This window comes from Oryctolagus cuniculus, chromosome 18 (assembly GCF_051225735.1).
Source record: "Oryctolagus cuniculus isolate XC-2025 breed Fujian yellow rabbit chromosome 18, ASM5122573v1, whole genome shotgun sequence".
Classification (NCBI taxonomy): domain Eukaryota; kingdom Metazoa; phylum Chordata; class Mammalia; order Lagomorpha; family Leporidae; genus Oryctolagus; species Oryctolagus cuniculus.
In genome coordinates this window covers 450,894-465,473 of record NC_142884.1, presented here as the reverse complement: position 1 = coordinate 465,473, position 14,580 = coordinate 450,894, and the positions used below count along the sequence as shown (strand labels likewise).

Here is a 14,580-nt window from a genome sequence, read left to right as displayed (position 1 = left end):
TAATCATCTCAGCCCTCCTGAAGCTGGCCCCGACCATGATAGCTTTTAAACATCTTGGGCACCTGCCTTACCCACGGACAGCAGATGTCCATAGGTCTCCAGCATCACATCTCGGTACAGAGTCCTCTGAACAAGGTCCAACTGCCCCCATTCTTCTTGAGTGAAGTCCACTGCCACATCCTTGAAGGTTACTGGTTCCTAAAAGAACACACACGTTCCTTTTCAGCCAGGACCACTCCCTCCAATGTTTCTTGGGATTGGGTGAAGCTGACGGCCCTGGGGAAAGGAGTCAGAACGTAGGACTATCCAGGATATATGCAAAACTGATTGACATATGTCAGTCCTAGTGGGAATACCCCAGGGTCCTACATTTAGGATGTGATCTTGGGGAATAAGATACCTGGGCCCAAGTAAGCACAGGAAAGATGAGCAGGTGTCTCCCAAGACTCTTGCCCAATTCTAGTGACCCTGGCTAGTGTGGATAGGATTCCACATGGGCAATGTCTCCTCCTTTCAAAATGCAAACGTGTAGCAAGGTCCAGACCACAGCAGATATAGACACAAGCACTGGTCACAGGCCAGAGACTTTGGCATCTTTGCCCCAGTATGTGGATCTAGGACCTTGTAGTGTGATTTGGACATTTACAAGCTGTCTTCCTATTCATGGTGTGGATGCTTCCATTCCCAGATCATTTATGTCCAAGCAGAGCTAAGAGTGAGCAGGACAGCCCAGACCACCCAGGCCAAGAAGAATCAGTTACAGCAGCCGTCAGAAGCCCCTGAAATAGGAGCAGGTATTTGGAACAGTGGCTTAACTTTCTACCTCTGGGACCCACATCCCATTTCAGAGTGCTTGGTTTGAGTCCTTGCTACTCTGCTTCCAATCCACTTTCTTGCTCAGGTACATTTTGGGAGGTAGCAGATGAAGGCTCAAGTACTTTAGTCCCTGCCACCCATGTGGGAGATCCATATAGAGATCTAGGCTCCTGGCTTTAGCCTGGTCCAGCCCTGGCTGTTACAGGCATTTGAGGAATGAACCAGCAAATGGAAGATCTCTCTCTCTACCTTTCACATTAAAAAAAAGAAAAATTAAAGCACTTAAATTAAATAAAACCCAAACTAGAGGGGAAGATGAATGATAACCCAGGTCTAATTTTTGCAATGAATAAATCTCTTGTCATCCTTGTAAGAAATCATGAGTCTCATGTACCTGAGCATTCCTGGGGGGAGTGGACAGATGCCTCCCCTGTGGTGGAGAGGTTGGCTTCTCAGCCCCCTACAACCTGTCCATACCTCACTGTCTGGAAAGCAGCTTTCTGATCTATCTCCATTATCAGTGCAGAATCAACCCTAAGGCAAACATCCACTGAGCTGAGACATGTGCCGTGCATCATTTCCACCCCAAGGATCCTCTGGGCAGCACCCCTACTCTTCACAGCTGTGTCACTTCTATGCAAATAAGCTCTTTCCCGTGGCCTGCCTTACCTGTCTCTGCCTCACAGCTACACACTGAGCGTCGCTCTGATCTGGCCAGCCTTGCTGCTTAGTCTTAAGCTTACCGACTTTGACTCTGCTCATCTGAACTGCTCTTCTCCACCTTCACACAATGACTGGCTTAAAACAAAGACTTGATTTTGCTCCAAAGACTCCCTTACCCAGAAAAACCAACTCCTGCTGCAAACCCCACTCACACAGCCTTACAGCAGCCCATGGTCTTGGTGATCCATATGGAAGCATTTTGGGGCACTGATTCTTATTTTTGCCAAGCTCTCTCCAAGATCCCTGATGCTGTACAATTGCAAAACACATGGTGGATTTCTGCTTCCACCTTCTCTGACATTCCCCAACACTGAGGTCATCCATGCCAGTTTCCTGGTTGTCATCTTATAGACCTGCTCAAACTTCAGTGTCCTTTATGGCTGCAGCTCGTATGTTAGGAAGTTAACACAAACTTCTTAAGTTTACTTACAACACACAGCCAGAGATGTACACAAAATGTAAATCTGATGTACTTTCATAGAACAGTCACACCTGAGGAACAGGACAGGAGGGCTCTGGTCCTGTGCTCATCTCCCACACCTTCACAGGGGTGGGTAGCATCTTCTTAGATGGCTTTGATGTCCACCTACACTTAACAAGGCCCAAACCCACATGCTGGAACCTGTTAAGCTGGTGGACAGAACCACAAACTTCAAACTTCCTCCCATTCCTCCTAAGATCTCAACAGAATTAGTATATGTTTAGAAAGGAATAGAAGAATCACATCTCATGGACACAAGAGGAATAAAATCATTAGTGGTTTTGCAAGCCCTATTAAAACAGTGGACACTGGCAATAACCATCAATGACTGCTGAAAGGCAGACAGGGATTGGCCTGACAATTGCTGCACCCACCAATGCCTATCACCTGAAAATGGAATAACCAGACAATATGTGACCACAGGCGCAACATAGCAGGAAGGGCCCAGCAACACTTAGGAGGTACTCCCACCAAAAATACCCAATAAGGAACTGGCATTGCAGCACAGTGGGCTAAGGTGATGCCTGTAACACTGGCATCCCGGATCAGAGTGCCATTTCAAGTCCTGACTGCTTTCATTCCAATGCAGCTCCCTGCTAATGCACCTAGGAAAGTAGCAGATGATACCCCAAGTGCTTGGGCCTCTGCCATTGATGTGGACACTAGGATGGAGTTCAAGGTCCCTGCATTCAGCCCAGACCCATACAGCAACTGCAGCCATTTGGGTAGTGAATTAGCAGATGGAAGATTCCATATATTCATATGTTTGCTCTCGCTCTCGCTCTCTCTCTGCCTTTCTCTGTCACTCTGCCTTCCAAATAAATAAATCATTAAAAAAAATACCAATGAATCTGTTCAGGCCTCTAGTCTAATTTCCCTATATGGGAAAGGCCAATTCATTCAATGACATCACAAATGTTCAGTAAGGCAAAGGACCTAGATTCTTCAGCATATAAAGCACACACTGGGCTTTGTTTGCATCCTGGTTTGAGCAAACCGACTCTAAAACACTCTGGGGGCAAGTGAGAAAAGTTCAAACTGCACTGGGTATTAGGTTAAATTAAGGAATTGTGATAGTGAAGATTACTGTTAATTTTTCTGGGTTGGTAAAGGTATTGTAGTTATGTTCCAAAAGGTACATCTCTCTTAGATATACATATATGAATAAAACCATTTGAGGGCAAAATGATACAATTTTAGGATCTGATTTAAAATGCTCCAATTTAACATAAAGGTTGTGCAGGGACAGCTAAAAAGGAACAAAGGTGAAAGCTGGCCGTGACTGACACTGATGAACATGGGTGCTTATGGTAGGCAGAAGAATGACCCCACCCCCCCACAAAGATGGCCATGTGCGGATCCCAGAACCTGTGACTATTACCTTATTAATTAAAGGCACTTGGCAGATGTGGTTAAAGTACAAGTGTCAAGATGGGCAAGTATCTTTGATTATCCAGGTGGGCCCAGTGCCATCACAGGTTCCTTACAAGTGAGACTGGGAGGCAGGAGCCAAGCCAGAGGAGAGGTGATGATGTAAGCAGAGGTCACAGTAAAGCACCTTAAGACAGAGATTCAGGTGGCCTTCAGAAACTGGGAGCAGCAAAGCAACAGATTCTCCCTGGGCCTCCAGAAGGAATACAGCCCTACACCCATGTTAGACTTCTGAGCTCCACAACAAGAGAACAAATTCATATTACGAAGTTTGTGGTAATCTGTTACAGTGGCAACAGAGAACTAATGCAGGCTTCATGTCTGGGTTTATAAAATCTCCTAAATTAAAAAAGGGGAAGTAAAAGAAACATCCCCCAGCTCATGAAGAGCGCATCAGCACCTGGAGTTCCACACACTGGCAAGATGCACAGCAAAGTGAGGCTGACCAACTAAGCAGACCAGAGCCACTGCAACCAAGCAGAAGCAGGGCGGTCTGCAGCAGTCAGTACCAGGACAGGGCCTGGGCACAAGCTTACACAATACAGTGAAGGTAGCAGGGAGAGGCTGAAAACAGGACAGCTTTGTCAGCCACCCTACTTTGTGGGCATGGCTCCCGGTATCACTGCACATCTCGCTGGCAAATCTCCCAGAAGTCTTCTCACACTACAGTGTTAAGTGTGGGAGGTACCCAGGCTGAGTACTCAAGTTGAGACCGCGTCAGTCCCGGTTGGCTACGGGTGCCCATGGGCTGACAGCTCAGGAAATTAGAAGCAGCACTGCTCCACTGGTCCTTGCTCACAAACAGCCACGAAGCCCAGAGTACAACTCTTCAGGACCATGAACCAGAACTGTTCAAGAACAGCACAACAGGACTCTCAAACAGCCTCACAGCCCTTCCCTGGTAAATATGGACAGAACAGAGCAACCAGAACATGAGGCACACCTGCCACACAGGTGGACAAACCAAGTTCTGCAGCCTAGAGGACACAGAATCCAGACAAAAGCCACATCCAACCTTCAGTGGACTCTGATTCAGATTTTCAGGACAGAGAAATTCCAGGCTGCTATAAGAAAGGCTCTCTCAGAGAACAGGAAATAATTCACAGAACATGAAGAAGCAGAAGACACAGCAATCAGTTCAGGAGGCTCCCAGAAGAGGACTGTTATAAGAACAGGGTCCCCAGGCCTCTCACTCTCCACCAAGAAAAGGATATGGGATATAAAGAGACTAGAGACACAGGCCTGTTATCTAACAGACGACCCCAAAAGAGAATATAAAGAACAAGAGAGAAATATTTATCAAAAAAAAAAACCTCTTAAAATAAGATAAAAAAGAAAAAAAAAACAGTAGCCATAAAGACATACATTTGACAAAAACATGCCAAGAAGTATTTGGCTGAAAAATGCACCATTTAAGACAAGCTACACACTGAGAACATAATTCACAAATGGCTAAGAAACGAGATCCAGAATGTGTGTCAAATACCTACAAGTCAGTAAGTCAGGCTCTAGAAATCTAAGGAAGGAAATACAGATGGCCAATAAAAGTATCAATCACAAGCTTTTTCTGGTCTTTAGCTAAGCAAAAATTTGTCCAGTGCTGGCAAAGCTGCAGGGAAATGGGGGCTTTTTCCCAGATGAAGACATGGCTTTGTCTGGTACAAGATGGCCCAAGTCCATGTGGGAGACCTGAAGAGGCTCCTGGCTCCTGGCTTCTGATCAGCGCAGCTCTGGCTGTTGTGGCCTCTTGGGGAGTAAACCAGTGGATGAAAGACCTCTCTCTTTGCCTCTGCCTCTCTGTAACTTTGTCTTTCAAAGAAATAAATAATTTTTTTTTTTTTTTTTACATGCAGAGTGGACAGTGAGAGAGAGAGACAGAGAGAAAGGTCTTCCTTTTGCCGTTGGTTCACCCTCCAATGGCCGCCGCGCTGCAGCCGGCGCACCGCGCCTATCCGAAGGCAGGAGCCAGGAGCCAGGTGCTTCCTCCTGGTCTCCCATGGGGTGCAGGGCCTAAGCACTTGGGCCATCCTCCACTGCACTCCCGGGCCACAGCAGAGAGCTGGCCTGGATGAGGGGCAACCGGGACAGAATCCGGTGCCCCAACCGGGACTAGAACCCAGTGTGCTGGCGCCGAACCCAGTGAGCTGCGGCGCCAGCCATAAATAAATCTTAAAAAAAAAAATAAAGTGACTTTGTCCCACTGAAGCACCATCTGGCAGCACTAGTAATATTGAAAACTCACACCCAAAACTCAGCAAAATTGAGCTTCTCTGTGTGCGCGTAGATACAATTCCACATGTACAAAGTGGAACCACAGGAACATTCACACAGCTTTGGCTGGTATAGCAAACACAGTGGCGGGAGGGAGTACATGTAAGCATCCATAGAGGAATGGATGAATACTAACACAAGTGCATCTCTCCAAACAGTACTACCTGGCAGGGCAAAGGGAACAAATCTGGTCTAACTGTCATCAGAGATGGACCCCAAAGTTTAACAAAAGAAGTTACAGAAAAGTGACATGTAAAAAACAAGCAAAACATTGATTTAAAAACAAGTTTACCTTTGTATGAGTATGAAAATGGATGAGCTGATACACACTGAATCCACAAGCAACTGCTCTGAGAAAGGGTGAGAATGTGATTGTGGACTACATAAAAAAGGAAAAAAGCAACTAAACACTAATAACTGTTCAGAGTGATCGGGGGTGATGTTTGCTTAGTTACTTTATGTGCTTTTCTGTAATTGTGGAATTCATCAAAATAAAACTTAGAAAACATTTGCAGAATGGAAAACAAGGTTATTAAACCAGGCATGTGAACTAAAAGCAGTCAGAAAAAGACCTGCCAGCTGAACACGCCCCCAGCATCAGGACCCACAAACTGTGGAGGCTTCAACTCAGGGATGGTAAAGGACACTGTAGATACTTTTAGCCCAGAATTGCCAGGAAAAATGAAAAACCAAGAGTCTGGAAGGACGAAATGGCAGAAGACAAGCATCTGTCTTACCAGCTGTGGAGATGGGCCCTGTACAAGTTGACAAGGAAACGCATGCTTCTGTTTTCTGACTGCAGGTGAGGGTGCAGAGCACAGGAAGGCACTCCCGAGGAGGAGCAGGCCCTTGGGTCTCACTGGATAACCCAATGAACTGAAGACTTTCAATCACATGCTAGAATGACTTGCAGAGGGCTCACCCAAGTTCTTGAAAGCATTCTTGCACAGAATCACTTTGTACACACGTACAAGCTTCCATCCGAGCATTCTAGAGCACTTCTCAGAATCTGCTAACCCATCCGCTGTACATTTAAACTCTGCAAGGGGCTGAGAGGGGCCAACAGTGCCGAGAAGGCTCTCAGCTGGTTGCCTGACAGGATCTTGATAGATGGCTCATTATCTCAGTTTCCTCAAAGTTGGCCTCTTTATCGAATCTGAGGCAATGTCAGTTGGACTTTTTGGTAGAATTCACTACTTCAGAGCAAGTTCTTTACAGATCTGGGAAATGTTAACTACACTGAGTAGCACCAGGGATGGGTGCAGAGTGTTACTGGCTTTTTATGTGTGTTTGTCAAGCAGAAATCCTTGGTGGGTTGTTACAGAGGGATTTGAGAGTGTTTCTGTTTTTGAGGAGACTGGTGGGGTTTTTAAGTGGACTAGAGGATCATCACTACTATTATCTTTCCCTTGAAATGACTGTATCTAGGTTTCTACTGGCTGAAATTTCACTATCCAACAGGTTCCTAGAATGGACTATTCAGACAATGAGGGATGACAATACTTGATATTTTCTCAGGTGGATGCTTTATTTCAGTCAAAAGCTAACTTGGAAAGCATAATACAGGGACATGGGATTCACCTGTGCTCCTGAAGATCAGACCTTTCTTAATTAAAAACTCACATGATTCAAGTCCAAGTTTCCCATAAGAAAAAATCCAGAGTGTGGGGAGGGGGCCAGGAACATGTTCTCAGAAATCACAACTCTTCAGACATTAATGTGTGTTGTTATTTTAATTCTGTTTTATTTTCTCAGCATTAACTCTAATAATTCTCAGAAACCCTTGCATAAATTAACAGCAGAATGCAGCACAGCACTTAATCGGGTTTCTTCACAATAATTTATTACAGCTAACTTGTGTCCCGGAGAATGATTCAGGGCCCGTCTTTCAGCCTAGCCTAGCTTCTGTTTTAGAAACTAAAAATGAATATATACATTGTAACAGCAGTAAACTTCACAGTCACCCAAATTCCAATGCCAAACAACTACCACCCTGCACCACTCAGTTCAAGCCCTCTGCTTCCCGGGGACAGCAGCGCTGCCATACGCAGTTCATACTTACGATGCACTTCACCTGTCAGAAACTGTGAAAGGTTTTATTAATTTTTTTTAATGTACAGGAGGCATAAAGTTAAGGAGAGACGAAATTTAAAAATTTTTTAATATCACATTATTTCACATTTTGATTCATTTTTAACTTACAACTAAAATATCTAAATAATGAAACTATTTTTCTTTCTCTTTCAGGAAATCAACACAGTAAATGTAAACTGATTAAGTAGTAAAAGCTTCCATTTAGAAATATGGAGATAATCCTAAGAAACTGAAAACAGGGACTTAAAATGGCTGTTTCTCAGTCATGGAAAGAAATACTGTTGCAGGCTGCATCTGGATAGTCACTGAACACATTATGCTCACGTTTAAGTGAAAGAAGCTAGAAGTAGAAGGTCTCATATTACATAACTCCATTCATCTAAAATGTCCGAACAGGCAACCCCACAAAGACAAAAGCAGATTGGTGGTTACTAAGGCCTGGGAGCACAGGGAACAGGGAATGCCTATGAGTGGGTATTGGACTTCTTTCTGGAGTGATGACAGTCTTCTAGAATACTAGAATACTGGTGATGGTTGCACAATTCTGTGAATAGACTAAAAACCAATGTGTATACTTTAAAAGAAAAACCTTTATATCACATGAACAGCATCTCAATAAACTATTGTAAAAAATTCTTAGGTGGCTACCTCTGGTACGAAGGCTGAGCAGGATAGAGGGAGGGAGACGGCACCTTTCCCACATTAACTCCACTGTCCTGTTTCTCTCAGGAGCCACAGTTGTGCCAAGTCTTGAAGTCCCCTGCTTCAACTCCCTCTATGTGCCTCCGCTTTCACCCTCCTCCCCAGTGTCATGGATGGGTCAGACAAAAGCTCCCCAAAGCCTCCTTCCCTAATACCCACGGAGGCATCTGTACAACCACATTCTGGACTGTGGACCTCTTGTTCCCAACACCAGCAGGATGGAGTCCCAGCCCTGCAGCAGGCATTCAGGGCCCGGCTGGGTTCATCCTAGTCATTCCAGTCTAAAATCTAACTGGGGTCAGTCTACATCTGGGCACTGGTCATATAGTACACCTCCCTCCCTCCCCATTGGCCCAAGATATACCTGTGCTGGTCTAAGAAGTCAGCCCCTGATCACCAGGCTCACCTCAGTGCTCTGTGCCCCACTGACATCTATGCAGACTCTCTCATCTCCCAAGACAGCTGGACTGAGCCCCCCAAGACTCAGGGCTCCCCAAATGCCTGAGGCTTCTTGTGTCTCACAGCGGGTGCAGCCCCAGACAAGCTGTGAGGTATCATTAGTGACTTAACAAATCTGGGTAGGGGTCTAGGGGCTCCTCAGGGTGCAGGCTCCTCACACCTGCCCTTACTCCCCTCACAGTAGGCACAGAGTTCACAGCAGAGCATTATACTAAATCAGGAGCTGAATATGTGAGCTAAGGTGGGAGGAGAAGAGAGGAAAAAGGTTGCCAGCCAAGAGGGTTACTCCTTGTCCCCCAAACTAACAACCCTGTGGACAGATTGGTTGTCATTGAGGCTCTAAGTCAGGGAAAAGTGCCTGAAATCTCTCTACTTACACTCAGGAAACATTAACTTGCAGCTAATTTCTTCTCTGCCTAAATTCTTACTGTTGTAAATTGAGGAATTACATCAAGTAACATGGCCTGGGACAAGCCAAATACCTATCCTTTGGAACACCCGTCCTTCAGGAAAATGCGGAAGCCCCATCTCACCTGGACACGGGCCGCTGGGAGCCTGGCAGCCCTCCTCTCTTCCTCAGGGCTCCCTTCCACGTGCCAGGCAGGGTCCTGAGGACACAGAGCTGGGGGAGGAAACAGAAATTACGGAGGCAGCTCTCCCAGTCAGACGTTCACCCATGTAAGCCCTTCCTCCTGGGGAGCTGGGGGATCTGCCCCGCCCCTACCCCTCAGGCAAGAAGACCCACTTCTTTCCACAGATGAAGAAAACGGGGCTCACAGAAGGCAAGAAATGGTCCTGAAGAGATGCGTACCTCACTGTCCCCTATGCTATAAGGCAACATCTCCAAGAGGCACTATATTCCACAGCCTTCCAGGCCAGGTTAATTCTCATGCATCCTGTCCTGGAGACGTCACCACTACTTTATCCCCCCACCGTGTGTTATGATCCCTCCTTGTTTCTACTCTGCACAGAAACGGATCTGGACCACAAATCCTCTGCCCTAAAGCCCAACCCAGTCCCCAGCTCTTAACCCCACCACTGGCAGATGACTTCAAGGATAGGACACAACATGGCAGCCAAGTGGGTGACGAGGACATATGCTCTTGACTCACCCCAGGAGGGCCACGGGTCAACAGCTGCCATCCCCCAAGTCTGGTGTGTAAAGGCACCTGCACAGAAGGATCAGATTACAACTGTCACCAAATGTAGAGACTAAAGATGACAAAATGCAAAAGCGGATTATCTGACATACGTGCATGACAAAGTTCTATGAATGAGCCCAAGGGCATGTGAAAAAGTTCAACATGAACTTCGGGAAATGCACTGGTCACTGTCAGAAAATGTATTGATGTGATGTAGCCACAGGACAGCTAAAAATATAGCTCTTTAAATGGCTTAAGAGGTAACTGGAAAAAGTAACATTATCTAATTTTTTAAAATCTTGATATTCCCTTGAAGTCTTTAGTGAATAAAAAGACTGACATAACATTGTTATTTAACATTGTTTTTAAATTATAGATCAATGCTATATAAGTGAAAACAATAATAGAGTTTAAAAATTCAGCCATAGGGGCCGGTGCTGTGGTACAGTAGGTTAATTTTCTGCCTGCAGTGCTGGCATCCCATATGGGCACCAGTTCTAGTCCTGGTTGCTCCTCTTCCAATCCAGCTCTCTGCTATGGTCTGGGAGAGCAGTAGAAGATGGCCCAAGTGCTAGGGTCCCTGCATCCTGGCTCCTGGCTTCAGATCAGTGCAGTTCTGGCCATTGCGGCCATTTGGGGAGTGAACCAGAGGCAGGAAGACCTTTGTCACTGTCTCTTCCTCTCACTGTTTGTAACTCTATTTCTCAAATAAAATAAAATCTTTTTAAAAAAAATACAGTAACAGAAAATAGCATTTTGATTTGTATGTATGATTTTTTTTAAAAAAACCACACAAACCACAGAAAAATCTCTGGAGCCAATGACACTTCTCAGGAGCCATCTGTATTTTATACAGAAGCTATACTATTTTTTATACCGACAGTTTTCCCATCTCCAAACAGTGCCAACAGTTTTGCTCTGTTCTAACTCTGTACCACTTCCTGCTCCCAAAACCCTCAGTCCTTCCCCAGCTACAGCAGGTGACAACTGGAGAGGTCCGGAAGAAACAGAACCTAGACTCACCCCAGGAAGTCCACGGGTTGATGGCTGCCATCCTGGAAGATTGCTCTCTACCAACTGCCAGACCAGAAGCACAATTCCCAACCTAGAGACAAAAGTGAAAAAAGACAAAATCAGTTTTCTCACGTAAGAGCCAATGACAACAAAGAACAAAAGGGCTCCCAGGGAGCATTAAAAAATAATAATAATAATATACAGGTCAAAAACATGGCAGAATTCCCACAAAGAAATGAAAGATAATTTGAATAAGCTGACAAAAAGTGTGATCTTGGATTAGAGATTAAAAACTGGTGAACTTTTCCCAGGGGAGAGCCAGACAACTTCGACGGACCTTTTCAACGGATTTGACAAAACTGTAAAATCTACCTGCAATCCTCACTGTGCAGTCAGTGGCAGCACAGAACTAGGGGAAGGGGCAGTGGACAGCGACTTAATGGAGGTGATGGAATTCGAAAGGCACAATGGCTGCACAATTTTCTGACCATACACAGCCACTGAACTGCCTACCCTAAAATGAAGTCGTGAACATCATGGACTTTCATCTGCCTCCCCGCCCCCAACCCACCTGCAAGACCTACCAGGCTCAGCCCGTGTGTCGTGGTGTGGAGTCACAGGCAGGTTTGGCGCCCGGGCTCCCAACTCCACGTCCGTTAAGTCTCCAGACCTGTCTGACGGATGCCTGGGGCTTCGGGTCAAGCACCAGCATGCGCACTAGCGCCAAGATCACCTGGTCGGACCCACGCCAAAACCGCTGTGTGCGGTTTGACATCTCCCGGTCACTGCATAGTAAAAAGAACCTGAGGCTGTTCCCAGCCCACTTCCGACGCTTTATGCAAACAGGCCCGGTAGAGAGACGCCTGCTGGGGAACGAGGCGGGGTCGCTAGTCCCCACTGCGGCCTCATCACCGGCCCAGCAAGCCGCTGGCCTTACCTAGCTGGCAGCCACCGCCCCCCGCCCCTCCGCAGGCGTCTCTTCCTTGGGCTTTGGTCCAGAGCCGAAGTCCGGCCTGGCCATGCACTCAGCAACTCTGTGCGCGGCCGTGGGGACAAAGGGCCAGGACCGGAGCGCAGGGACCTCTGGGGCCCGCCGGGCCGGGCCGGACGAGGCAGGGAGCCTTGAGCTGGGAGAAGGCAGGGTCGAGGGCCGAGGGCGACAGCGCGGAGACGGCAAGCCCAGGACCTGTCCTGGCGCCGCGCCGGCCCCAATCGCAGACGCCTCCGGCTCCAACCCGCTCTCCCGAGCCTCTGGTCTCTCCGCGGGGGTGGGTGTAATGGCAGCAGTCCCACAGCCCGGGCGAAGGCCTCACCTCAGCCACGGACAATGGCGGTCGCTCGCCCGGCGTCTACCAGGACGCGCCGCGAGGTCTGCTGGGAGTTGTAGTTCGGGGCGACAAACGTCCGGCCTTGCCGGAAGCGCCGCCATGCTGGGCGGCCGAGTTGCTCCTCCCCAAGTCCCGCCTCCGCTCCGCCGGGAAGCACCTAGGGGCGCTCGTGTCGCAGCCCCTAGCGAGGTTAGGGTTTCCTCTGTGGACCCCTCACCGCCCCGACACGGAGCCCTTGCGAACTTTGGTGGGGCGGGAGTAAGTCGCGACCCCTGCATCTGTCAGCGAAATGGCTGTTGCTGGTAACCGCATTTCGCGGTGGGCTCTGAGGGCTGTCAAGGGATCGTTTCTTCGACAGTTACAAGATTTGCGAATGTGGGTGTGTTAGGCTTTTTAGTTTTAAGATGAGGAACTTAATCCAGAGCGTCCCCTCGCCTGCGAAGCCCCACTGCTGAGAACCTAAGGGATTGTTCGCAAGTTTTTCTGCAGATGACGGAGCTTCCGTGATTTTTCTTTCCTTTCGTCAACATTTACTGAGCGAGTAGAGGACGGAACACAGCAGTGAACACTCTGCCTCGGTAGCAGCCGTTCAACACCGAGATGGAAGGGAAGATGCACAGCTTGCTCACTCAGGGCACCGGCCTCCAGCCCTTGCTGACCTGGGAAGATCCCCCACAGCAGAGCCCGCTAACACAAAGCTTTAGGGGCAGTGCTGCAGGACCCCAGCATCTAGGTCTTCTCCCCGATGTACAGCAAGCCAATCACATCAGTGTGGCCCGAGAAAGTAGGTATTGAGGGTCAGGCGTTTAGCCCAACTAAGACAACTGGATTCCATATGTGAGCACTTGAGTTTGATACCCAGCTCCAGTTCCTGACTTAGCTTTCTGCTAATGCAGACCCTGGGAGGCAACAATGATGGCTCAAGTGATTGGGTTCCTACCACCCAGATGGAGACCTGGATTGAATTCTGGGGTTTTCTCTTCTACTCTGGCCCTGCCAGGCCACTGCAGGCATTTAGGAAATCACTAAGCACATGGACGGGTGGGCTCACTCTGTGTCTGTGTCTCCTGTCATGTCTATTTGCAAGAGTCAGGGGTTCTAGCCAGTCATTGCTTAATACCCAGCCTTCCCATAGGGTTAAGAGTAAGGAACCTTACAGATTGAAGCTGGGGTTGAACAGTGTATGATCCACCTGTGTACAGGTCTGGGGTTGGGTCACAGCACTCCCAGCCTGTCTCGGATGCATCAGCAACAGTATGGCCAGTGTGCTCTGAGAATGCTATGATGGCAAAGTGGGTGCCCATCTGCCTGAGATTTATGGGCAGACTGCTATTCCTTTGTTTATAAAGAGGACCTGGGGTTCCTGTGAAACATCTCAGAATGGAGTCAGGTTAGTTATACAGCAGATAATCGAATTCTGAGTCTTGTGATCTGGGGTCCTGTGGGATCAGCCTGATCTGTGCACCACTCCCTCCATCTAGTGAATTAATCTTCAGTTAAGGGATAGACTTACGGTCATCAAACCGAAAACAGAGGAGCTGCAAGCTAAGGCAGAGAGACTATGGCCTGTGAGGCCTGCACCAAAGGCGCTCAGTGTCACTCTCAGAGTCCCCTTTCTACCTTTGTTGGAGCTGAACTTCCCCCAGAATTTCACGTCCCCCTCTAGTGTTTGCACTGATCTGGGCTGGGTGTCTTCCCTTGCTGGCTGCCTCGGTGAGTGATCCACTTTTGATGTGCCACCCAGCAAACTTCTTTGAGCATATATTGAGTGCCTACCATGTGAGCCAGCTGTGGAAGCACCCAAGGCAAGTCAGACCTGTCTGTGGCTACTGAAGATCCACAGTATACAAAGGATGACAGACTAGGGAAGACTGGAATAAAAGTGGCTGAGGAGTGGGGCTGTGGTGTGTGCATGGCTTTCAGAGAAACAATCAGCTCTGTTAGGAAGAGGAGGGAGGGCCTAACAGAATGCACTTGGGCTGAGTATCTGTCAGATGGAGGAGGTTCTCAGGTGGAGGAAAGTGTGTGCAGAGGCTTGGTAGCATGGTGGGAGACAGGTCAGTCACTTAAATCTGCTGAGTGGAGACTGTCAGAGATTGGCAAGATGGGGAGGAGAAAT

General features: G+C 47.8%; 1 protein-coding gene across 13 annotated transcripts in view; it reads right to left on the bottom strand.

Annotated features, from left to right (window-relative positions):
* The window catches only part of ZNF606 (zinc finger protein 606), a 61,013-nt gene extending 48,448 nt beyond the window's left edge, over positions 1–12,565 (bottom strand). For 4 of the 13 annotated variants that reach the window (XR_016225088.1, XR_016225091.1, XM_089319858.1 and 1 more), the window contains exons 1-5: positions 12,447–12,565; positions 11,143–11,224; positions 10,090–10,146; positions 9,511–9,599; positions 72–198 (exon numbers count right to left, since the gene is read on the bottom strand). Coding sequence is in view for 7 of the 13 variants with exons in the window: in XM_089319858.1 (XP_089175984.1) it covers positions 72–198; positions 9,511–9,599; positions 10,090–10,146; positions 11,143–11,173 (304 nt within the window). In the remaining 6 variants the exon portion in view is untranslated. Of the gene's footprint in view, positions 1–71; positions 199–9,510; positions 9,600–10,089; positions 10,147–11,142; positions 11,225–11,704 lie in introns of all 13 variants that reach the window. The other 9 variants (XR_016225087.1, XR_016225089.1, XM_089319857.1 and 6 more) reach the window with 5 other exon arrangements.
* Positions 12,566–14,580: the final 2,015 nt, after the last annotated feature.